The 27,071-nt window shown below is 43.6% G+C and overlaps 2 protein-coding genes across 6 annotated transcripts in view; one reads left to right on the forward strand and one right to left on the reverse strand.

Moving 5' to 3' along the window:
- Window positions 1–5,256, reverse strand: part of DMC1 (DNA meiotic recombinase 1) — a 408,015-nt gene extending 402,759 nt beyond the window's left edge. The window contains exon 1 of the mRNA XM_075833569.1: window positions 5,235–5,256. The gene's annotated coding sequence lies outside the window, so the exon portion shown is untranslated. The remainder of the gene's footprint in view (window positions 1–5,234) is intronic.
- The window catches only part of CBY1 (chibby 1, beta catenin antagonist), a 117,086-nt gene that overhangs the window by 61,675 nt on the left and 28,340 nt on the right, over window positions 1–27,071 (forward strand). For 3 of the 5 annotated variants that reach the window (XM_075833577.1, XM_075833578.1, XM_075833575.1), the window contains exon 2: window positions 11,765–11,902. In XM_075833577.1, coding sequence (XP_075689692.1) covers window positions 11,825–11,902 — 78 coding nt within the window. In that variant the 5' untranslated portion in view covers window positions 11,765–11,824. Of the gene's footprint in view, window positions 1–5,593; window positions 5,624–5,794; window positions 5,880–11,764; window positions 11,903–27,071 lie in introns of those variants that run through there. The other 2 variants (XM_075833579.1, XM_075833576.1) reach the window with 2 other exon arrangements.

The following is a 27,071-nucleotide window of genomic DNA, read 5'->3' on the forward strand; positions in this document are numbered from 1 at the left end:
CAACGTCCATTACTAAGGCGAGGCTTAATGTTAGACATGAAGAAGCTAACACTAACCCCCATTATTACCCCGGTACCCACCGCCACCAGGGGTACCAGGAAGAGCCGGGTACGATCCAGTACCTGACCATCTGTAGTGATGGAGGGGTACCGGCGCGGCTGCTGGATTATACCCGGCTCCCCTGGTGGCGGTGGGTTCCGGGGTAATAACGGGGGTTAGTGTTAGCCTTTGCACTGGCTAACACTAAGCCCCACCTTAATAATGGACATGGTCAATCAGTCAGCAGCTATTAATAAGGCAGTAGTAATAAAGTTTAAAAAAAACATACAAAGACATAGAAAAAAAAACAGGTTTATTGAAAAAAAACAAAAACACAACCCTCATTAACCATTTTATTAATTTTTAAAAAAAGCCATCATCGAAGTAGTCCTCGAACCCGACGTAATCCAACAACCAAACCTTTCAGAAAACATTAGTAAGGGCCTGTTCACATCACCGCTGCCCTTCCGTCTGAGGTTTCTGTCGGGTAACCCCTCAATGGAACGGCAAACTAAAACGTTAGCTTCCGTTTCCCTCACCATTGTTCTCCATGGTGAAGGAAACGTTGCTAAAGGTTTTCGTTTGTCACTGTTGTGACAGGGTTCTGTTTTCTTCAGAAAAAGCGTGGTGAACAGCAACACACGTCTCCCAAGTTTCAATCAATATGTTCTTTTATTGGTCAAACAGCCAGTAAAAAAATTGCAACGTTTCGACCTGTGACAAGTGGAGGGTCTTTCTCAAGCCTAACTGATATTTTCAATAGGCTCAAAGGGACTTTGAAAAAAGTCAGAGAGGACAGTATTGATAATGCTCATATAACCCACTTTATCCAGGCATGTTTGGCTAGCCTAACATCAAAAAAAGGGACTGCCGCGATCTAGACCTTCAGAGTATTAGGTCTAGGTCGTTTGTCTATACCTGCCTGTAGGAAATATAGAATGACTGGTATGTTAGGATCAGTCAGAGGATCTTGTTCTGAACCTACAAACATAGTAAAGGTGTTCCCAGACTGTCATGTAGATGTTAGATCTCACTTTCATCATACCTAAGAGTGTGTCTACTACCTGCAAGACGTTTTCTAGAGAGAATTAACCTCTCAAATTTCATGCCGTCAATTGAAGTTTGTTGAGATGCGGATGGAAGAAGGGGGGCCCTGACAAAGAAGATCCTTCCTGATGGGAAGGACCCAAGGAGGGGCTACTGACAGGGACAAGTGTCAAGTGAACCAGGCCCTCCTGGGCCACCTTGGAGCTGATTTTCTTTAATACCCTGGGAATAACACAAAGGGGTGGGAAGGCAAATCCCAATTCTTGACCCCAGGAACTGACTCAAAGCATCCACAGCTGAAGGATGATCTAGAGCAGGGGTCTCAAGCACGCGGCCCGCGTGCAGGCAGGGCCGCCATCAGGAATTTCGGGGCCCCATACAGCTAAATTTTTTGGGCCCCCCCACGCGTGCGCACTCGCAAACTCCCGCGCATGTGTCCGCGAGTACACACACGCGATCGCACGTAGCCGCAACCGCCCGCCCGGGCACCAGCGACCGCTTGGAACCGCGCACCGAATTTTGAGGTAGATTTTGATCTGCCCACAATATCTTGCCGCGTATTTTGCCTGCGGCGATTGAGGACAGCAGACAAAAAATGCAGCGAAAAATGCAGCGAAAAATGCATTTTCTGCCTCCCATTGATTTCGATGGGAGGTCAGAGGCGGAACCGCGGCAAGAAAGGACGTGCTGCTTTTCCTTTTTTCCGTGACTGGCTCCCATTGATTTCAGACTAAATCAATGGGAGGCGGTTTTGGAAGTTGTTTGGTGCTGATTCTGGCGCAGTGTCCGAGTCACTGTTCGCGCATCACGCACCCATTGAAGTCAATGGGTGCGTGAAAGTCACGGCCAGCACACGGAAGCACTTCCGCAACAGTATAAACTATGAATGAAAACAGAAATGCACCACGTGCTACAAACAGAGTGTCATAATGATGGCGGCTGCGCGAAAATCACGCAGCCACGCATAATACGCTGCTGACACACGGAGCTGTTATAGAGTTTTTGGGCCTTGATATTGACTCGGACACTGCATCAGAATCAACACCAAACAACTTCCAAAACCGCCTCCCATTGATTTAATCTGAAATCAATGGGAGCTAGTCGCGGAAAAAAGAAAAAGCAGCACGTCCTTTCTTGGCACGGTTCCGCCTCTGACCTCCCATCAAAATCAATGGGAGGCAGAAAATGCATTTTTCGCTGCGTTTTTTTGTCTGCTGTCCTCAATCGCCGCGGGCAAAAAAACGCAGCAAAAAACCGCGGCAAGATAGTGTGGGCAGGTCAAAATCTGCCTCAAAATTATTTAAGGAATCTTGAGGCAGATTTTTTTCTGTGGCAGTATCCACAGAGGGCACTGTGGCAGTATATACAGAAGGCAGTGTGGCAGTATCTACAGAGGGCACTGTGGCAATATCTACAGAGGGCACTGTGGCAGTATATACAGAGGGCACTGTGACAGTATATACAGAGGGCACTGTGGTAGTATATACAGAGGGCACTGTGGTAATAATAACCCTGAATTTGCCAATGGGTTTCTATACTAGAAATAGGGGGGAGTAAAAACACCTTCCAATCTCTGCCGGGGAAACCGGAACTAGCACCTCCTTCTGAATCAAGGATTGGACTTCCTCTAGTAGGGCCTGTTTCTTGAAAATATCCCTTGGATCTTTTGTTGGGATACATTTTCTCCAGGGGGAGAGAGAAACTCTAGTCTGAAAACCCTCTCTTATACTCTCTAGTACTCAGGGGTTGGTTGAGATGTTTCCCCAGGCCTGAGAAAAAAAAAAAAAAAGAGAGAGAGTCTTCCCCCAACTGGAGGCCTGACGTCATTGTCACGTTGGGTTCATGTACCCACTGGGCCGTACCGCCTTGACAGTATGGAAGCTGGCCAACAGGGCGCAGGTCATAGTCTATAGTTCGTATAGTGTAACTGGCAGCTCGGACAGTAGCAAGGCAGGCTCGGCTGGGACTAGGCAGAAGGTAGACGTCAGGCGTGAAGTAGCAGGACATGCGTGGAATACAGCTCAGCACGGCACTTGCACAGGATACAGGATAGAGGTACGGGGAACACTGGGAACTGGAAAACACTAGGAGACCATTTGCTTAGACAGACTTTGGATACGACAAACAATGCTCAGGCATTGCAGGGAGGGACACAGCCCTTCTTCTAGCCCAGGGTGCTCTGGGAGCAATCAGCTCAATTTCCCACATGCGTGCGCTTTGGCTTCTTTAAAAGGCTCTGTCACCAGATTATAAATTCCCTATCTTGTACATGATGCGATCGGCGCTGTAATGTAGATTATAGCAGTGTTTCTTATTTAGAAAAACGCTCATTTTTGACGACATTATGACCTATATTAGCTTTATGCTAATGAGTTTCTCAATGGACAACTGGGCGTGTTTTACTTTTTGGCCAAGTGGGCGTTGTGGAGAGAAGTGTATGACGCTGACCAATCAGCCTCATACACTTCTCTCAATTAAATTTACACTGCAAATAGCGATATAGCTATATCGCTATGTGCAGCCACATAAACACACTATAACATTACTGCAGTGTCCTGACAATGAATATACATTACCTCCAGCCAGGACGTGATGTGTATTCAGAATCCTGACCACTTCTCTGTGAGTTACAGCACAGCAGGCGTAGTCTCGTGAGATTACGCTGTAAACTGTCATTTACAGCGAGATCTCGCTGTGCTGTGCTGTAGTCTCACAGAGACGCTTGTTTTAAGAGAAATGTTCCTTTATAAAATGTTCTTTTATAAAATAAATATTGTCTGTCAGAATAGTGGGAAATCTTTATGTGTAGCTTTGCCTTAGGCTACATTCACACGTCAGTGAAAAACGACCATGTGACAGACGTTTTTTAATGGCCGTCACACGGCTGTTTTCAGAACAATGTAATTCTATGGCTGTATTCACACGGCCGTTTTTTTTCATCGGCTGTAAATACCGGCCGACAAAAAATAGGACATGTCCCATTTTTGCCCGTTTTCACGGCCAGACGGCCCCCATAGATCAGTTTTTAATGGCCGTTTTTGAGGAATCAATCCTTGTGACGGCCGTTAAAAACTGATCCTGGCCATGAGGACTCCCAGAGCACAGCGCTATTTTAAGCGTTGAGCCCGGGGAAGCCCTTGACGTCACTGCCGGAATCCCCGGCCAGAGCGTCAGCAACGCTCTGGCTGGGGATTCCGTTCCTAGAGAGAGACACATGGTCGGAATTCACCTGCTTCAGCCGCAACACAGAGCAGCTGAATGAGGTTTAGGTGGGCCGCGTTTAAGGGTATGTTCACACGCTGAGCCAAAAACGTCTGATAATGCGGAGCTGTTTTCAAGGGAAAACAGCACCTGATTTTCAGACGTTTTTTGAGCAACTCACGTTTTTCGCGCCGTTTTTGCTCCGTTTTTTCGGCCGTTTTTGGAGCTGTTTTCAATAGAGTCTATGAGAAAACAGCTCCAAAAACGTCCCAAGAAGTGTCCTGCACTTCTTTTGACGAGGCGACGCGTAAATTACAGGTCGTCGGCACAGTACGTCGGCAAACCCATTCAAATGAATGGGCAGATGTTTGCCGACGTATTGGAGCCGTATTTTCAGGCGTAAATCGAGGCATAATACGCCTCGTTTACGCCTGAAAATAGGTCGTGTGAACCCAGCCTTAGGGTATGTGCACACACACTAATTACGTCCGTAATTGACGGACGTGTTTCGGCCGCAAGTCCCGGACCGAACACAGTGCAGGGAGCCGGGCTCCTAGCATCATAGTTATGTACGATGCTAGGAGTCCCTGCCTCGCTGCAGGACAACTGTCCCGTACTGAAAACATGATTACAGTACGGGACAGTTGTCCTGCAGCGAGGCAGGGGCTCCTAGCATCGTACATAAGTATGATGCTAGGAGCCCGGCTCCCTGCACTGTGTTCGGTCCGCGACTTGCGGCCGAAATACGTCCGTCAATTACGGACGTAATTAGTGTGTGTGCACATACCCTTAGAGATAGGTGCGGGTCCCAGAGGTGGGACCCGCATCGATCTAACATTTATGACATATCCTGTGGATATGTCATAAATGTCTCTCATGGGAAAACTTTACATTTCTACTACACAGAAACAAAACCGTCCACAGAACAAGAGAATGCTGAGGATTACCTAATTCCATATGTTCTGAGTCTGACCCAGCCAGACATGGGATCATTACCTACAGCTGGGAGTCCACCCTTTCCATCTGGCGTCCCTGGCTGCCAAGGAAACCTCGTGGACTGTACCATGATAAATACCTTGTACATTACTGTCTTGAAGCGTACGTTCATATTTAATAATAGAATTCCCATAACCACTCATCTGTAATAAGTATGTTGTAGTCGTATAAGTACGTTATACATCACTTCAGTTATATTAGACTTTGCATCCTTTAGTTATTTAGAAAATGGTACAGCCCAAATAGCTAGTCAGTTAGGTGTTGTTATAGAAACGGAAGCTTTAGATTAAACCATTCATTCAAGGAGAGGGACGCACGACATACAGCTCATCATTTGCATGTAGGTGCATTACAATTCTGGGTATAAAAACAATGATTGTACAGATTGTTTGAATAAATTAATGAATAAACGCTAATTCACATAATCCAGTATTACTTAAATGACATAGCTGTGACAGTATTACGTCCGCGACTCCCCCTTTCTTCAGTTGGAGCCAGTACTATGCGCGCATGCGCAATATGTATTCTAGGTAAATCTCGTTATACGCTACTGTAACAGAGGAAACGTTCGTTGGGATCGGGGAATCAGTTAATTGGTAACGTATTCATATCTTCGGTTTTTTTTTTATGTAGAGTCGCTATCACTATTGTATTGTGCTCGTATTTCTAATAGGGATGTGTCTTGGATTCACTGTTTCTTGATTTAGGAAGTCTTTTATAGATTCGTCGAAATTCACTTTTGAATGATGATCGTATGAAATAAAACAAAAAGTAAATGCTTCAGAAGAAGTGACCACATTACAAAGCTAGTCTGAGCATCACGTTAGTACTCCGCATGAGTCTGGAGCAGTGTTTCCCAACCAGGTTTCCCCAGAAGCCTGACCGTAACCTGTCACTTTTACAGTACATATAGCAAATAAGATTTGTCTAAGGCCTTATTCACACGAGCGTGTGCGTTTTGCGCGCGGGCGCGCACAAAAGTTCAGTGTGGCATCTGTATATGGTGCGTGGCTGCGTGATTTTCACGCAGCCGGCATCATTATGACACTCCGTTTTGATGTTCCGACACAGTAAAGGAGTGGCTTTTATGTTTCCCTTCACTTCTTTACCAGCTGTAGCACGAATCAAGCGCGTCACCCGGAAGTGCTTCCGTGCGCGATTTGCACGAACCCATTGACTTCAATGGGTGCGTGCTGCACGAAACACGGGCAAGTATAGGACATGTCGTGAGTTTTACGACCTGTCAGAACGGCCCCATTGACTTACATAAGTCCGTGCAACGCGCGTGATTTCCACGTGCGTAGCACGGATGTAATACACGTTCGTCTGAATAAGGCCTAAAGATGTAGGCAAAACACATCTCAGCCAGAATATAGAATTCTAGAGAGCCGCACCTCGCTCTGCACAAGCATCTTTTAGGTAGGGGTTCCCCTGCAGTGGAAAATTGTTCAGGGGTTCCCCCATTCTTATAAGGTTGGGCTACGTTGCTTTTGCATTTTAACAGTCTCCTATAGAGGAAGGATGTCCAGGATTAACCCTTTAATGACCAGCCTATTTTAAACCTTAAAGAGGCTCTGTCACCAGATTTTGCAACCCCTATCTGCTATTGCAGCAGATAGGCGCTGCAATGTAGATTACAGTAACGTTTTTATTTTTAAAAAACGAGCATTTTTGGCCAAGTTATGACCATTTTTGTAGTTATGCAAATGAGGCTTGCAAAAGTCCAAGTGGGCGTGTTTACAGTAAAAGTACAACTGGGCGTGTATTATGTGTGTACATCGGGGCGTGTTTACTACTTTTACTAGCTGGGCGTTCTGAAGAGAAGTATCATCCACTTCTCTTCAGAACGCCCAGCTTCTGCCTGATCACGCTGTGACGTCACTCACAGGTCCTGCATCGTGTCAGACGAGTGAGGACACATCGGCACCAGAGGCTACAGTTGATTCTGCAGCAGCATCAGCGTTTGCAGGTAAGTAGCTACATCGATTTACCTGCAAACGCCGATGCTGCTGCAGAATCAACTGTAGCCTCTGGTGCCGATGTGGCCGTCACGATGCAGGACCTGTGAGTGACGACAGCGTGATCTCTTGAGAACACGCTGTCTGCACTGCCAGAAGCTGGGCGTTGTGAAGAGAAGTGGATGATACTTCTCGTCAGAGCGCCCAGCTAGTAAAAGTATTAAAAACGCCCCGATGTACGCACATAATACACGCCCACTTGGACTTTTACTTTAAACACGCCCACTTGGACTTTTGCAAGCCTCATTTGCATAACTACAAAAATGGTCATAACTTGGCCAAAAATGCTCGTTTTTTAAAAATAAAAGCGTTACTGTAATCTACATTGCAGCGATATCAATAGCAGATAGGGGTTGCAAAATCTGGTGACAGAGCCTCTTTAATGACCAAGCTAGTTTTTTTTAAGTTTTTCTATAGTCACATTCCAAGAGCTATAACTTTTTTATTTTTGCGTCAACATAGCTGTATAAGGTCTTGTTTTTTGCGGGACAAGCTGTATTTTTGGGGTACATATAATTAATTGATTAACTTAACTTGTTTTGGGGGGGATGGAAAAACAGACATTTTGCAAGACTTTTGCGTCCTAAATATACGCCGTTTACCGTGTGGTGTAAATAACACAATAACTTTATTCAGCGGGTTGTTACGATTGCAACGATACCAAATTTGTATAGATTTTGTATGTTTTACTACGTTTACACAGTAAAAACACTTTTTTTACTTTTTTTTACAGAGTTTGACAGCTGTTGCGCGAATCACGCAGTTCGCACGGAAGTGCTTCCGTGTGACCTGCGTGATTTTCACGCACCCATTCACTTCAGTGGGTGCGTTATGCGCGAACAGCGCACAAAGATAGGACATGTCGTGAGTTTTACGCAACGCACTCGCGCTGCGCAAAATTCACGCACTGTCTGCACTGCCCCATAGACTAATCTAGGTGCGTACAACACGCGTGAAAAGCACACGCGTCGCACGCGCGTATATTACGCTCGTGTAAATGATGCCAAAGGCAAAGAAAAACCGTTTGAGGCAGTTGTCAATTGCAGCATATTAGAGGGAAAAATTCCTCCCTGACTCCAAATTTGGCAATCAGAATAAATCCCTGGATCAACGTCCCATCTCCAGTAATCTAGTACCTATTATTTGTGAGTGCATATCTTTCAAGAAAGACATCCAGATCCTTCTTGAACTCAATGAACCAACCAACCACCACAATATTCTGTGGCAGAGTTCCATAGTCTCACCTCTGTTACAGTAAAGAATCCCCGTCTGTGATGGGGATGAAACCTTTTCTCCTCTAGACGTAGAGGATGCCTCCTTGTCCTTGTTACAAGCCTAGGTTTAAAAAAATCACTAGAAAGATCTCTGTACTGTCTATATATGTGTCGATTGTAGTTCCATCGCCCCTATGCTGTGTTTTTCTAAACTGAATTACCCCAGCTTTCTTTGTACTGCAATCCACCCATTCCCATTATTTCCTTGGGGGCCCCTCTCTGTACAGCCACAATTCAGCTATGTCCTTCTCATACACAGGTGCCCAAAATTGAACTTAATATTCCATTTGTGATCTGATTAGTGATTTGTATACCTTCACTACCATTAAAATATTGCATAGATTTAAAGGGGTTTTTCCAGTCCTGAGAAATTGATTGCCTATCCTCAGGATAGGTCATCAATATCTCAGCGGTCGGGTTCCGACCCCAAACACACCCACCAATCAGCTGTTTTAATGGGGCTGTGCTCGTACAAAGGGAAGTGAATTGGAGAAGGCTGTAATACTGTGAACTGCCGCTATAAGTGTGTCAGCGATTCACAGTGTGAGCAGTAAAGGAAATGAAGAGGAAGCAGCGCTCGTATGAGCCGGGAGTTGGACCGATGAGATATTGATGGCCTATCCTGAGGATAGGCCATCAGTTTCTTAGGACTGGAAAACCCCTTTGAAGCAGTGGTGGCCAAACAGTAGATCACAATCTGCAGGTAGATCTCAGACTGGATTTTAGATTTTGGTGGTAGGTTACCGCTAATGGGTGTTTTCCTGCTGGCCCCATTTAGTTTCTGAACCAAGCATCTGTCACTATAAAGGTATGTTCACACGGTGCAGATTGTGATCTGTGACTGCACCAAATAGTACATCTTAATGGAGTTTGTAAAAATCTGTTGCTTGTGAAAATACCCTTAGATAAAGGCTTATTGACTGGTCATACCAGTGCTATTAGTTAATACTAATAGCACATTCCCTGAAGTCTAAGATACAACCGAGCACAGGACAGGGTCTAACAGTGGAGCAGAACTGCTGTACAATAGGTGTAAGGGTATGTTCACACGGCCTATTTTCGGCTGTTTTTCAGGGCGGAAACGGCTGAAAAACGGCCGAAAAATCGGAAGCAGAACGCCTCCAAACATCTGCCCATTGATTTCAATGGGAAAAACGGCGTTCTGTTCCGATGGGCCGTAAAAAAACGGCTGCGAAAAAGAAGTGCAGTTCACTTCTTGGGACACTTTTCATAGACTATTGAAAACCGCTCAAAAAACGGCCGTAAAAAATGAAGCGAAAAACGCGAGTGGCTTAAAAAAACGTCTGAAAATCAGGAGCTGTTTTCCCTTGAAAAAAGCTCCGTATTTTCAGACGTTTTTGAGTTTGCGTGTGAACATACCCTAAAGCACACAATACTGGCTGTGGATCACGTAAGGGTATGTTCACACGTAGTCAACAAAAACGTCTGAAAATCCAGAGCTGTTTTCAAGGGAAAACAGACCCTGCTTTTCAGACGTTTTTTTACCAACTCGCTTTTTTCGCGGCGTTTTCACGCCGTTTTCGCGGCGTTTTTTACGTCCGTTTTTGGAGCTGTTTTCATTGGAGTCTATGAGAAAACAGCTCCAAAAACGTCCAAAGAAGTGTCCTGCACTTCTTTTGACGAGGCTGTATTTTTACGCGTCGTCGTTTGACAGCTGTCAAACGACGACGCGTAAATAACAGGTCGTCTGCACAGTACGTCGGCAAACCCATTCAAATGAATGGGCAGATGTTTGCCGACGTATTTGAGACGTATTTCCAGACGTAAAACGAGGCAAAATACGCCTCGTATACGTCTGAAATTTGGCCGTGTGAACATACCCTAACTGCTATTACTGTTATGGTTTGTGGCTGTGACTATATATACCATAATAGCCTAATTGGTGGTGGTCCGACTGCTGGAACGTACAACCAAACAGAAGGAGAGCACAGAATTTGCCATAAATGCACTCTCCATTTAAATGAACACTAACTTTTCAAACTACTCAGGCTGTATACTAATAGTATACAACCTCCAAACTCAAAGCAAAAGAAGGGCCTCTTCAATAGCAAGTAGATAACCTATTCACAGACAAAAAAGAGCACAAAAGCCCAAAGACAACAAAAATAGTAACTCTTTATTATGTAATAATCAAAATACAGTATATGAAATTGACCCTATTTAAAACAGGGCCATCTAAAGACAAGGATACAGCAAAGGCAAGATGAAACATGCTATGTGGTATACAGTACAATCACCCACAGGCACCACACAGCCAAACATAGAGCATATATAAAGCACCCACGTATATGAATAAATAGATGTAAGGGGAAATGGGCACAGAATTATGCGAGGCAAACTATGAAGAACTACAAAGCCCAGGTCAGAAAATACTGATCAATGTGTGTAGGAGACCCTAGCATAAAATGTGTAAGAGCCAAATAAATAGGAGGTATATTGCAGGTAAAAGACCTAATAGGGCAAAAAGATAAGCATACCCTGAGACATGGTAACCCAGTAGCAGACAGGGGTGTGGGTAGGCACATCTGTACACACAGCTTATTCAGATGTCACCTGAAAAGGTACACATTAAGTGAATGGAACTCGGCTATTTCCAGATCTCCCATTCACTTTATAAATTGGAAAAGGCCCAGCAATTGGAATCACTAAAGGAAGCGGCCCTCCTTCATGGCCTCCATCTGCCCTAATGGAGTATATGGAAAGAGGTTTATGGTGTGACCCCTGTTCACTGCATTGCGAAGACATCCACCAATCAGGCATTTATGGTAAATCCAGGAAAGACTTACACTTTTCCACCCCTGGTTATGGCTAAACCACGCACCAGAACTGCAGTGTGTGATCAAAGCCCAAGGCGTTAAGTAGCCATTTGTTCTCTAAGTTTATTATTGCATCTGTTCATTATTTCTCTGTTCAAACAGGCGTCATGGGTTCCATTTATAAAGGATCCATGACTAGTCTTTTTTTTATTCATTTTTATAAAATCTGTAATGCAACTGATCCTGATGGATCCATCATGTTTCTGTCTGCTTTCCCCTTTTTTTAGCCTGGCACAATAGTACTGTAGACCGTGCTATTATCCCTGTCAGGAGCAACTGAAACCATGACGCCAGTGCGAGAAGGTTCCTCAATCAAGACTAATTTGCTCTATTATTTATTTTTATATTGTAGGAAAGTATAATCTGTAAACATAGCACATCCGCTCTGGAATCCACTTGGAAAATAGGCAAAATGCCTCTATTCGGGAACACCTTCAGCCCGAAGAAAACACCGCCTAGAAAATCTGCATCACTTTCCAACTTGCATGCAGTATGTATTTTTCTGATTTTCATTTACCCTTGTTTTAAAATACTTGTATTCGTCTAAATAAATAGGTAGTAATAAAGGTTAACCCCTTAACATGTTACGTAGCTGCAGTTAGGTACTTAACGCAACCGCATTTAACTGTACGTGACCGTGAAGGAGCAGGCTCAGAAGCTGTGACAGCGGCATCACCAGCGGGTGTCAGCGGTACCCTGCTGTAAGGCCAGGACCGGAGTGGGGCGCAGATGGTTGCTATGGCAACCGGAGGCCTAATATTTTCCCCCTGGTTTGCCAAGAACAGAAGCTTATTAGGCCCCGCTCGGAGGTGGAGCCTAATGGGCTTGCTGTCAGTGTATAACTGACAGCTATAATAAATTTCACTATGTTGGTAGTGTATTGTATTAGAATAGCGATCAGGGCTTCATGCCTTCAAGCCCCCTAGTGGGACAAAAAAAGGAAATAAAAATGTTGTACAAAAGTATAAAAATAAATGTTTCAAGTTAATAAACATCAATAACCGCCTTTTTTCCCCATATTAAGTCTTTTATTATAGGAAAAACCTGAAAACATAAAAAAAAAAGTGCAAAAATATCACATTATTTTTCCCACACGATGAACACTGTAAAAAAATAAAATAATTCCGGAATCACTGTTTTTTGGCCACCACCCCTCTCAAACCATAGAATAAAAAGTGATCAAAATGTCACATGTACCCGAAATTGTACCAATAAAAGCTACAGTCGTCCCACAAAAATCTAAACCTCCCACAGCTTTTTTGATGGAAAAATGAAAAAGTTATGGCTCTCAGAATATGGCGACACAAAAAATAAATGATTTTCTTTAAAAATGTTATTGTGCAAACACTGTAAAACATAAAAAAAACTATATACATTTGGTATCGCCATAATCCTATCGACAAGTAGAATAAAGTAAAAATGTCATTTATAGGGGCACGGTTAACAATGGAAAAAAAAATGAGAAGTGCTAGTTTTTGGTCACCTAAAAAGTCGCATGTACCCCAAAATGGTACCAATAAAACTACAGATTGTCCTACAAAAATAAGCCCTCACACAGCTCCGTTGGCAAAAAAAAAGAAAAAGTTCTTACAGTGTGTTCCAAAAGGGGGATAAGATTGGGCACCATCTATGAGTGTGACACTGGCCACACATCTCTGGACTATTATTTATGTGCCACATTATTATACCCTCTTATTATGCCTTGATGTTCTCCGCACAGCTTACATTATAAACTGAAATACAAATAAAAACTTAAAAAGAACTACTACCAAGCTAAATCCACGCTCCAAAAGCCAAATGGCGCTCCCTTCCTTCTGAACCCTACAGTGTCCCCAAACAGCAGTTTACATCCACATATATGGCATTTCCATACCCGGGAGAACCCGCTTAATAGTTTGAGGTATTTGTCTGCAGTCGTACAAACTGGGCACAACATATTGTACACTAAAATGGCATATCAGTGGAAAATTGCAATTTTCACTTTGCACCATCCGCTGCACATTAATTTCTAATGAAAAAAACGTCGAAATGCTCACTGCACCCCTAGATGAATGCCCTGAGGGGTGTAGTACCCACATGATGTCACATAGCTCCTGCCATTCTCAGCTCTGTCGTGTGTCCAAACAGCAGTTTATGACCACATTTTGGGTATTGCCATACTCGGGAGAAATTGCTTTACAAATGTTTAGTGGAAAAAAAAAAATCATTTTCATTTTCACAGCCAATTAATTCAGCAAAAAAACCTGTGGGTTCAAAATGCTCACTATATCCCTAGATAAATTCCTTGAGGGGTGTAGTTTTTTGGGGGTTTCCACTGTTTTGGTCCCACAGGGGCTTTGCAAATGCGACATGACACCCGAAAACCATTCCAGCAAAACTTGAGCTCCAAAAGCCAAATGGTGCTCCTTCCCTTCTATGCCCTGCCATGTGTCCAAACAACAGTTTCTGACCACGTATTGGGCACTGTTGTAATCGGGAGAAATTGTTTTTCAAATGTTTGGGTGCTTTTTCTCCCTTATTCCTTGTAAAAATTTAAAGTTTCTAATTTTTTGGGAAAAAAATGACAATCTTGGCAATAAATATTGAGTTGCATTTCTCTGGCAAAACCTTCTGCGTTACAGAAAAAAATGGATTAAAATAAAATTCGTAAATTTCACCTCCACTTTGCTTTAATTCCTGTAAAAGGCCTAAAGGGTTAAGAAACTTTCGAAGGCCTTATTCACACGACAGGGTCCGAGTGTCGGCCGATAAAATCGTCCATTTTGTGCCGTTTTGCATCCGTTCCGGGCCGTGTTGCTGTTTTTAATGGCCAATTTTGACCCATTTTGCATCCGTTTTTTTCCCTGTCCGTTTTAAAATCGGATGAATTTAATTTGTACATTTTTGCCACACACTGCTCTCTGTAGATACTGCCACAGCCCCCCTGTAGGTAGTGGCACGCAGCCCCCCTGTAGGTAGTGGCACGCAGCCCCCCTGTAGCTAGTGGCACGCAGCCCCCCTGTAGGTAGTGGCACGTAGCGCCCCTGTAGGTAGTGGCACGTAGCGCCCCTGTAGGTAGTGGCATGCAGCCCCCCTGTAGGTAGTGGCACGCAGTCCCCCTGTAGGTAGTGGCACGCAGCCCCCCTGTAGGTAGTGGCACACAGCCCCCCCGTAGGTAGTTCTACACAGCACCCCACCCTACCTATCTGTAGATAGCGCCACCATTCCAGGAGAGGTCCCTGACTTCAATGTCCTTCAGAAGGGCCTGACGTCACTGTGTCCATATATGTCAGGGACTTCTCCTGGAGCGGTATCTCTGGCCACATCGCCGGGGATTCCGCTTCAGAAGTCGCTGACGTCACTGTGTCCATATATGGAGAGTGAAGCCGGCGACTTCTGGAGCGGAATCCCCGGCAACATCGTCATATATGGACACAGTGAAGTCAGGGACTTCTGCTGGAGCGGAATCCCCAATCCCCGGCCATAGCGTTGCCGAAGTTCCTACAGGGAGCAAAAAACATACCCTCCTCCTCCTCACGTGTCCCATTTTTTGACGCCGGGTTTCCCCAGCCGTCAAAAAATCGGTCGTGTGAATAGCCCCATTAGGGGTTGATTGTTCCTACTGCAGCCGTGTGACGGCCGTTTTTTGAACGGCCGTAACACGGCCGGGAAACACTGTCGTGTGCATAAGGGCTAAAAACTGTTTTGAATACTTTTTGCTAAATATATTTTTATTAAAATATAGAAAAGGTTAGATACATAACGTTAAACAGTTGACAGATGATCTTTATAATCTAGACCAGGGGTCTCAAACTCGGCGGGATAAATGGGCCGCAAATAGAAAAAAAAATGTTCACGGGCCGCATTATTTTCAAATTTGATACAATACAAAATTATTGTTAATCAATTCATTATTTGAACTACTATAATAATACTACATTACTATAACAATACTACATTACTATAATAATACTTCATCACTATAATAATACCGTTCGGTTTAAACTTACCGGAAATTTGCAAGTTTACTCCACGTGTTTTTTTTTTTAACAATCCAGTTTGTGTCGCTAAATGCATTCTGGCGGCTCAGTCGGCAGCGTTTGGCAGACACAAAAATGCCAAGATTGTGCAGACCCTTCTTAGATAGTGGCATGTTGAACAGTATGAAAACCACTAAGGAATAAGACAAAAGGAAGAAACATTCAGCTCAAAAGTTCAATTCCTTCAGAACTCCGATATAGGAGTAGAGTAGGCTTAGTGGATATTAGTTAGGGCTTATTCAGACGAACGGGACATATGTCCGTGCAACGCGCGTGATTTTCACGCGCGTCGCACGGAGCTATATTCGTCTATGGGGCCGTGCAGACAGGTGCGTGTTTTTTACGCTGCGTGAGTCCGCAGCGAAAAAGTCACGACATGTCCGTTCTTTGGGAGTATTTCGCGCATCACGCACCCATTGAAGTCAATGGGTGCGTGAAAATCACGTGCACCACACGGAAGTACTTCCGTGGGACAAGCGTGATTCGCGCAACAGCTGTGAAAAGGATGAATGAAAACAGAAAAGCACCACGTGCTTTTCTGTTTATAAACATCCAAATGGAGTGTCATAATGATGGCGACTGCGCGAAAATCACGCAGCCGCGCATCATACGGGGCTGACACACGCAGCTGTCAAGTGCCTTTTTCACGCGCAAAACGCCACGTTTTTTGCACGCGCAAACGCACACGCTCGTGTGAATCCGGCCTTATAATGTGAAGGAAGGAAGTATTCTGCTTTATATGTATTTCAAGTGGGAATACAATACAGTTAAAGCAAAGTACAGTAACATTTAAAAAAAACATACAGTTGCTCTTCACAGGCAGGCATGCATAGGTGCTGCAAAAATATGTAGGTAATAGCCCGCTATTAAAAGGGAAGAGTACATTAACATTCGGCGTGATGAAACAATCTACATTGAAGTACATAGTAACATCCCTCTTAATTAGAGATAGAACAGAAGCAAGAAATAATGCTCTCAAGCACTATTTAGGCCACCGTGTCCGGAAGTCAACCAAGATCCCAACACCTTCAAAAATTTAGCTCTAGAATTTGTCACCCATGCTGCTAGTTCTTCAAGTTGTTTTCATTTGTCAAGCCAATCTTCTAAATTTGGTGGATCCTGTTGTCTCCAAAGAGTCGGGATGAGTAACTCAGCTGCGTATGTCATCAACTTTGGAAGATTATCATAAGAAGGGGTATAACCGGGTTGAGGTAGCCACAGCAAGATTAATCCAGCTGTCAACTTAATATGAATTGAACAAATAGTATTAATATCATATTCAACGTCTCTCCAAAACGTATTTATTTTGAGACAGGACCACCAAATATGCATAATAGAGCCTACATCTTCCTGACATCTCCAGCAGTTACCTGATAATAAACCAATTGTATGGAGGAAATCTAGGGTGGGATGCCATCTCGTGACTAGCTTATTCTAGTTCTTCTGGATATGGATTCATCTGGAGAAACCATGAGAATTCCCTAAAATGAAATCTTGTTCATCCTGTGTGAAGGATAACTTGAGGTCTCTTTCCCAGCACCCCAGATAGTGAGGTTTCCGCTGTGATGTAGCCAATAGAAGGCGCCTATATAGTTTGGATAAAATCTTTTTAGGAGGATTAGGTAGTAATTTGTAGTTCTCTAGCCAGGTTGGATCAGCATTTGGTGATAGGTGGTTACTCTTAAAAATGTTGAAAGCGTGTCTAATGATTTAGGTTTACAACTTGCGGATTTTAAATATGGAAAAAAAGCCAGGAGGATCTTGTGACTTCAAGAACACAGCGGACGGAATTGTAGCATGTACCCGTAGTAGATAGAGCTGGTTAGAACCTATAAGGGCCCTCTCCATTGCCACAAATGAAGACCTATTTTATTGTTAGTTAATTGTTAATTGTGTCCATTCTGGACAGCTGGCTGGCTATATAGTATGTCTCCAGGTCCGGCAGGGATATACCTCCCTGCTCTTTTTTCTGAATAAGATGTGTATACGCCAGTCTAGGACATTTAGAATTCCGAAGGAATTTAATAAACATGCTTTTAAAAATTCGAAAGTAGCTTTTTGGATTATAAAAAGGCAAAGTAAGTAAGAGGTATAAGATTTGCAGCAAAACGTATGTAGCTAAGAGATTTTTCCTGCCAAACCACGAGAGATACAGCAATTTAAGGGATGTTAGTTGCGCTCGAATTTTAGCGAATAAAGATTTATAGTTTAGCAGGAACAAGTCATCAAGGTCAGCTGGGAGGATCACTCCAAGGAATTTGATTGCCTTGGGTGGCCATTTAAAGGGTGTATATCTTTGTACTTGGGTAATCACATGGGGTGGAGTATTTACATTTAGTGCTTCTGATTTTTCTAAATTCGTTTTAAAATTTGAAATATAGCCAAATGTATCAAACTATTTAGGATAATGGGAAATGTTTTCAACGGGTTTGTGATGAGTAGGAGCAGGTAATCTGCGAAGGCAGCTTTTTTTTGTTCTACGTTTCCTACTTGAAGTCCCCTAATACCATCAGTTTCTCTAATATTCAATAATAGCGGTTCTAGCGTAAATATGAATTGGGCGGGGGATAAAGGACAGCCTTGGCGTGTTTCATTTGTTATGAAAAAGGGTCCGATAATATACCATTATCCCGGATTTTGGCTGAAGGTTGAGAGTATAAGGTAAAAATAGCTTCTAGAAATGGCGGAGGAAATTCAAATTTCTCCAATACAAACAAAATATACTCCCAGCTGACCCTGTCAAAAGCATTCTCCGCATCGGTACACAGAAGGACAATAGGTGTATTCGTCCTCTTAGCAAAATGAATAACGTGGATCTCTCTAGAGATATTATTTTCACCATCCCTTTCCAGGACGAATCCCACTAGTTCCTCCCCAAAAAGTGAAGGTAGATATTTGGCTATCCTCCTAGCTAATAGTTTTGGCCCACCCCTCAACAGCATTATTTAATAGTCAAATGGGTCTGTAACTCGCGCATTCTTCTAAATTCTTCCCCTCCTTAGGGATCAATGTTATTTAAAGAGGACATGTCACTAGGTCCTACAAAGTGAGTTATTAGACTCACCTAACAGCCTCTGTGTCTAAGAGTCCAGCAGTGTTTACCCTGTACTTGTGCGTCCCCCCGTTGCTGAGCTATGGACCCCTATTTATTTAGCAACCAATATGGAAATGAACTGCTGGATAGCCAAGTGGGTTTCTTAATGGAAGGAGCTACCAATGTGCCTCTGACGCTGACCTATCAGCAAGAGGCTGTTTCCTAAAGATAATCTTCATCCAGCATCATCGCGTGAGATGTTCTGCTGTGACACTTACATAGTTACACATACAGTTACACTGTGACACTTACACAGAATATTTGGCAGCATGCGAGCAGGCTCAATGTATAAATGAGAGCACCTGTTTGACAGTCACTGTGATGCCGCTCATTAATAGCAGGTAAACCTGCCGCGTATATCTTCCATGGCACGGCGGCTTTCATACAGTTTGGCCTGCTTCACTATTGTTCTCCCTGATGATCTATCAAGGTGAGGCTGTTTCCTAAAGACAGTCTTCAGCCATTGTCATCGTGTGAGATCATGCTGGCTGAAGGAAACAGCCTCACGCTGATAGGTCAGCGTCAGAGGCTCAGTGGTAGCTCCGTCCATTAAGAATCGCTGGCGGCCAAACCCACTTGGCTAGCCAGCGGGTAATTTTCATATTGGTTGCTAAATAAAGAGGGGTCCATAGCGCCAAAACAGGGACGCACAAGTACAGGACAAGCACCGCTTGACTCTTAGACATGGTGGCTTTTAGGTGGGACTATTAACTCACTTTGTTGGACCTAGTGACAGGTCCTTTTTAAGCCTCTAGGGCCTGTTTCGGTATGGAAGACTCCAGGAGGAGTGAATTGCAAACCTTAATAAATTGTGGGAGAAGTATACGTGCCAGTTTTTTATAATATATAATAGGTAGACCATTTAGTCTCGAGCTTTTACCTGAAGGAATAGCTTTCAGGCAATCCTCCAATTCTGTAAGGGTAAAGGGGGATAGAAGAGCAGCCCTATCGTTATCTGACCATGTAAGGGATTCCAAACTATCTAGGAAGGTCCTTATTGCGAATGTTTGGTCTGAGGGGTTATCTCTGGTGGCGATAGTGCTTGTGACTTCAAGTTATATAGATTATTATAAAATTGTCTAAAAGCTTCTGCGATATGAGGGGTAGTAGTGACTTTTTGGCTTAAAGACGTCTTAATAGATGTCACATACGATTTCTGTTTTTGTAGCATTCTGGACATCAATTTCGAGCCCCTATCCCCATTCACATAAATCTTACATTTTAAGCATTTGAAAGGATTTGGCTGCTTTCAAATTTAACATATCCTTCAGTTGTTGTCTGAGAGAATCTAAATCAGCACGTGAGGAGATTATAGGTTTAGATCTGTCAGGGTAAGGCTGGGCGATTATTTAGGCAACACCCCTTTTGCATGCCATGCCCCCTGTTTGCATGCTACGCCATTGAATTAATATTAATCCCCTGACCCTGCTGTATACTTTTATATAATATATACCCTGACCCTGCCCCCACACAGTATATGCCCCTATAGTGCTCTCCACATGGTATTAAGCCCCAATAGCTACCCCCACACATCATAATGCCCCCATAGCTGCCCCACACAGTATAATGCCCCTAAAGCTGCCCTCCACACATTATATTGCCCCTGTAGCTGCCCTCCACACAGTATAATGCCCCCCATAGCTGCCCCCACACATTATAATGCCCCCATAGCTGCCCCCACACAGTATAATGCCCACATAGGTGCCACTACACAGTATAATACCACCCATAACTGCCCTCCACACAGTATAATGCCCCCATCACTGCCCTCCACACTGTATATTGGCCCTATAGCTGCCCTCCACACAGTATAATGCCCCCCATAGTTGCCCCCACACAGTATAATGCCCCATAGGTGCCACCACACAGTATAATACCACCCATAACTGCCCTCCACGCAGCACAATGCCCCCCATAACTACCCTCCACACAGTATAATTCTTCCCATAACTGCCCTCCACTCAGTATAATGCCCCCGTAGCTGCCCTCCACTCAGTATAATGCCCCCGTAGCTGCCCTTCACACAGTATAATGCCCCCATTGCTGCCCACACGCTGTATTATGCCCCCATAGCTGCCCCACACAGCACCAATAGTGCCTGATAAAATAATAATATGCATACTCGCCTAACCCCATTCCAACGACGAGTGGTGGAGATCCCTTTGCTCCTCAGGTCTGTGTGGCATGGCGCAGACAGGCGCGATGACGTCACTGCCTTGCATCCAGCGAAACTTAGTGAATGGTAGAGCAGGGACCTTAAGGCCCCCTGCTCTACCATTGGATTCAACTTTATCTTTGTCCTGAACATGCAGATACAGTTTAAACCAGGAAAAAATAATTTATAAAACTGAAATTTGCAAGATGACGACTTTTTTTCCGATTAATTGCCCAGCCCTATGTCAGAAGTCTTATTCAGTGAAAAATGTCCTCTAATTTATACCCTATGGCTTTAACATTAGTATCATCTGCTAGAACAGTGGCAGTGAGCTGCCAAGTCCAGGTTCTACATGGTATATCATGAAACTGGATTTCTACTGAAACCGGCTTGTGATCGGACACAGTGATGTGACCAATAGAGGTGCTTTTAAACTAGGGAGGGAAGGAGTGGACAAAAAGTAATAGTCTTATCTACAATATAGATCATGGCGATGTGAAAAGAAAGGTCTTGTGGGTGTGCTAAACCCCACAAATCAGTAAATTGGTATTGAGCTTCCATTGATCTAAATTTATGTAAAGCAGACCTTGGATACTGGTAATTGGATGAGGTAGAGTCTAAATCTGGTTCTAATGCTACATTGAAATAACCTCCAACAACAAGCATTCCTTCCCTAAATTCTTTGGGCAGATGTAATACCCTTAACAGGGGATTTGTCGAGCATTTGGGGCATATAAACTTGCTATAGTTATTTTTCTATTAAACTGAACCTTTTACAAAGACAAAACGACACTCTGAGTCTATTTTAGAAACCCCACCTTAAATGGAAAATCCTTATGAATGCCCACGGATACCCCACGAGAGACCAATGAGTAAGTACTATGAAATCATTGATCATACGCGAACCTAGAAAGATATGATGTCATTATGCTTAAAGTGCGTTTCTTGCAGCATCCGCACCACTGGTCTTTCCCTCTAAAATTGAAAAAACCTGAGAATGTTTTTGAGGAGTATTAAGACCTTTCACATTGAACGTCGTAATGTTTATCGGAGCCATCATATACTATAGATTATATTGATTAACTGGTGAGTAGTGTATGGAAGCTCCGAGCTCAGTATAAACAATAAAAAACTATATACTAATAAGGTAAGTGGTACATGATATGACGATTGCACATGACTAAAATTCAGCAGGTCAATAACACCTCCTATCCCATGGAGGACATTTGTTGCACACTCATGCACCTACCAAGTTGAGAGGGTGGGGCGGGGGTTTCAAAGATAGTCTTGCCACATTAAGTAAGGACTGAGAAACAGACCTATAAATGTGCTAATATTTGGCATGTAAATAGAGAGGAGTAATGTCTCTGCCTCGCTGCCACGACCCAAGGGCCACACACCCGGGCACCGGCGTCCAGTGTATAACACAAATGTCAAAATATGAAGTATCATATGATAACATCTCCTCTGCTCTAGTGGAACCGTATCTTCTTTAGCAGATCTGAAAAGAAAAACCCATCAAAGCCGCTAAACTCGTGCAGATACAGCTCTGTTAAACAAAGCAATCTGGAGTCCCCATTACAGGGGAGAAAGACAGTCCCTCTTCAAGTGTCCATTTGTTGGTCCACTCCTTTCTTGTTGCGTGGCGACTTGAGCTTCTGTATTCCTTGCCAGGCATGCGGGTCAGCGAGCTCTTGTTGTACTGGCATCCAGTTTGGTATGTCAATCTGTGCAATACCAAGTTTGCTCCAGGACTTGGTTAAATCATCTGGTGTTCTGACGGTAATCTGCCTGCCATCTTTTAGGATGGCTAGGCCAAACGGAAAAAGCCAGTGTATGGATATTTTGTTCGCTCGTAGGGCATCTGTCAAATGTTTCATAACCCTTCTTTTGGCTAATGTGCTTGCTGCCAGGTCTTGGAAGACCATGATCTTTGCCTCTTCAAACTGTACGTTAGGGGCAGCTCTTGTAGCTGTTAAAATGGCAGCTGTGTTGAGTTAATTTAGAAGACCACATATTACATCTCTGGGGGGCTCATCTTGTGCCGGTTTTGGATGCAGGGCCCTGTGAGCCAGTTCTATGATAACTTGTGTGGCTTTTCCTAGACCCAAGAGAGAGATAAATATTTGCTTCACAGCGGCAAGAAGTTCGTCATTAGTTATCCGGTCAGGTAGTCCCCACAGTCTAACATTCTTACGCCTGCTGCGTTTTTTTTCATATTTGATCTGGAGATAAGTGTTGTTCAGGTGGGTTTATTGAGATGGCAGCTTGCAGAGCGTCTGCATGATGGCCAACTGCGTCTCCTCCAACACCACACTCTCTGGCCCATTTGGTGTATGTCCGTCTTTATGGAGAATAACTCCCTTGGCACCAGAGTCATCGCTTGTGCAAGCATTTTCATTATAAAGGCTCTTGTGATAGGTAAGGTGTCTAGCTCACCTGTAGCGTCTGATTTACGGGAGCTCGCCTCATCTGAGTCCCCTTCTTGGTGCGCGTCACGCTTGGCTCAGCGCTTCCTTCGCCATCTTGCTTTTCTCCGCTGGGGAAACATGTTTCCTCTGTAGGAATTTCTCCATCTCAGATTGTGGTTTACCGGGTCTCGATGTCCCCTGAGAGTCACCAAGTTTATCCCTGTTTGTGCGGACCATTGTAGGTGTAAGATCAGCCCTCTAGCTATAGATCTGTGCAGAGCGCTGTGATCAAGCGACCATCACACAGCGAGGCAAGCTCCTCCCGCTGTTTTTAATACTTTGAGGGGTGCAGTTTGGAAAGTAGAGCAATTTATGGGGTTTTCTAATATATAAGGCCCTCAAAGCCACTTCAGAACTGAGCTGGTCCCTAAAAAAAATTGGTTTTGGGCATTTTCTTCAAAATATGAGAAATTTCTACTAAAGTTATAAGCCTTGTAACGTCCTAGAAAAATAATGGGACCTACGGGCTCACAGACAATCTATTGAGTCCGTACACTGATACATTTATTTCCGGAAAAAGCCGAACAGAATCTAAGCAGCCGAGTGCTCACACGAACTCTTCAGCTGTTTCATTCTAGCGATTGGTGGGGGTCTCAGTGCTCAGACCCCCACCAATACAAACTTCTGACATGTCACAATGACATGTCAGAAGTTCGTCGAACGTTTAGCTACACTTTAAACTTAAATTATGTTCAAAGATGGACATTGACTTAAAGGAGTTTTCCAGGGAAGTTTTTTTTTCCAGGCCGGGCAGCGCACGAGTACTGAGGAGTTTCAACAATATGAGGCAAATGAGTGGGCATTGAGGCGTAATCAAAGAATTCAAAGGGGCGGTCATTGAGGAGACTGGACCAATAGGATGCCTCAAACCTGGGTCTACGTCAGAAGTCCTGTGTTTGAGGCATCCTATTGGTCCACAGCCTCCTCAATGTCCGCTCCGTTCATTCTTTGCTTCTACTTCAATAGCAGCATGATTTTCTTTGCGTGCATGCTATTCCTCAGTGATAATTGAGGAATATCATGCACGCAAAGAAAATTGTGCTGCTATTGAACTACAAGCAAAGAATTAATGGAGCGGAGGTTGAGGAGGCTGTGGACCAAGAGGATGCCTCAAACCTGGGTGTACGTTAGAAGCCCCGGGTTTGAGGCATCCTATTGGTCCACAGCCTCCCCAATGTCCACTACATTAATTCTTTACTTGTACTTCAATAGCAGCACCATTTTCTTTGCGTGCATGTTATTCCTCAGTGGAAATTGAGGAATAGCATGCACGCAAAGAAAATGGTTCTGCTATTGGAGTACAAACAAAGAATGAACGGAGTGGACATTGAGGAGGCCATGTACCAAGAGGATGCCTCAAACCCGGGTGTACATCAGAAGTCTCGGGTTTGAGGCATCCTATTGATCCACGTCCTCAATTTCTGTTCATTCTTTGCTTGTACTTCAATAGCAGCACGATCTAGTTATAATGGGGTACATATATTTAGGTATAATGGGATACATATATTTAGGAATAATGGGCATGACATTCGATATCTGAGGTGCGGTCACAGAATTCTGTGACTGCACCGCCAATAAAGCAGGTGGGCGGGATAAACTAAAGGGGAAGGGAGAACTAGTGAGGATGGCCAATAGGCACAGAGGGGGCGGAATAATTAGTAAAAAAAACAGCCCTGTGTCGTTTTGTAGGTCAGTGAGGTATCGACACAGGGCTGTGTGTATTCTAACTCTCGTGCACGAGCCTGTGTCAAGAGATAAAAAGACACAGAAGAAAAGTGTTCAGATTTAATACAGACTATATATTAGGAACTTTATTAAATAGTTACATAGAATATTAATTCAAAAATTTTGTGTCCCTGGAAAACCCCTTTAAAGTGAACCTGTCACCAGCATTTTACCTATTGAACTCTACTCACCCCTCGCTGGCCGCTGCTGTCAAAAGTTAATTGCCATTATCCCCTCTCCTAAACTCCTCCGACCGTAAATAACGGTCTGCAAACATTTTTCGCCTTTTATTTTAATAATCCGGCAGTCATGTTCGTTCCTCTTTTTATGCCAGCCCAGCAACAAAAACTGGCCCGTCCTGAATGCAGAAATTTCTCCTAAGATAGCGTGCATGCGCCTGTCATGTATTGTCCGAGACTCTTCGCTGCTTCATCCGGGCCTCGAATCTAGTTACTGCGCATGCACCGCTATGGTGTCACGTTGTGCGCACGCACCAGAACAGGTCATCAATGCGCATGTGTGGGATTTCGTGTGTGCTGGGGGGAGGCGAGGAACTGTCAGTCAAAAGTAAGGAGGCGGTTTGAGGAATGAAGATATGACTCTCTTCAAACATAGATATGACTCATGCGCATTAGCATGTAGCACAAGAACAATAAAAAACTGAATACTAAAGGTAGTGAGCTAGAAGATATTTATAGGTTACATAAAAATGATTTTTCACCCGCTTCCACCAGCAATTGCTGGTTTAATAGGTGAAATGCTGGTGACAGTCTCCCTTTTAATTGTATCTCTTTGTTGGAGGTTTAGGGGCTGTATATATAAGTATACTAGAAAAAGTACCCGGCGCTGCCCGGGTTTAACATGTCGGTCTTTGTGTTTATTGGATTTGTTCCAAGGGTGCCCAGGAGTCTAATCCATGCCCTCATATTTTCATGGTTTCTGGGAAAATTGCTAGTAGCCCTATATACCCTGGCAGTTACACACTGTTTATTTCAATTTTAACTTCCTAAATACCTAACCGCTAAACTGGTTGGAAATGGAGTCCTAACATTGTGACAGATCCTGTTGATTAACAACATTGGCAGTTTTATTACCAGTTGTCCATAGACTATGGTTGGATCATAAATGAAAACCGCATCATGCATGAAAGCCAACTCATTAGCACACTGAATCTGATGTGCTCTATCAGCTTGCTGACTGGCCTGGGTTCGGGCAGAAGTCTCTGCGCTTCTGAGAGCCATCTGTCTGATCTGTTGCTGAGAAGTTTCAGCAGCTCGAGCAGCATTTTGACACATTTGATCAGCTTGCAGTTGGGCAGGAGGAGTCTGCAGCTAGATCACTTATTATCCTTGAGTATAATTGATTTATTATAAATGTATAATGATTGATATATATTGGTATTTTGAGTGTGTTTGGTCAGGATTCGTGTATTGCGCTGTATACAAATAATCTTCACTATTTTGTACATGTATGTTTTTGTAGTTTTTTTTTAATTTTCTTCTCGTATAATTTATATGGGTCTTCAGTGTATAATCGGGTCATTTAGTACCCCCTAATTTGTGATTTGTCTGTTTTTTATTTGTCATACACCGATATACTGATGTGTATGCATTGTTACACTTTTCCTTCTTATCTCTTTTCATCTGGTTTTTTTTACTTTCTTGCACTTTTATTATTTAATCCGATTTTTTCACTTTACATATTTTTCACTTTAGAATATATATATATATTTTTTTTTAATTTTTTTTTGTGGTCCTCAATGTCACTTTTTCTGTTTCTATGCAATTCATCTATTTATATATAGAGCGCATATATCTGTGCAATACATAAACCTCAGTATATATGAATATCCGCCTAGAGATATAAACTGAATTTTTCCAGATGTTTGTCATATACTGGATGGTGGGGGTAATATGATAGTTTAAATTTCTATTGGCTATCCAGATAATCCACATTGATATGGAGGCATTCAATCAAAGTAAATAATCTCATTAACTTACATTGTTTCAATCGATGCGGTGCGCATGCTTGTTGGAGCACCTGCACGCGACGGTTTCCCCCTCCGTCTCTGAGGGCGCACTGCGCATGTCCGGAACTCCTGTTACGCGTCAGGATTCCGGATATGTGCTGCCGTGCCTGGAGTCGGAAGTGGGGTTTTCCTCGCTTCCGGTCGTTCAAACGGGGATGCGCCGATA

The sequence above is a fragment of the Rhinoderma darwinii genome, chromosome 7, assembly GCF_050947455.1.
Source record: "Rhinoderma darwinii isolate aRhiDar2 chromosome 7, aRhiDar2.hap1, whole genome shotgun sequence".
Taxonomy (NCBI): Eukaryota; Metazoa; Chordata; class Amphibia; order Anura; family Rhinodermatidae; genus Rhinoderma; species Rhinoderma darwinii.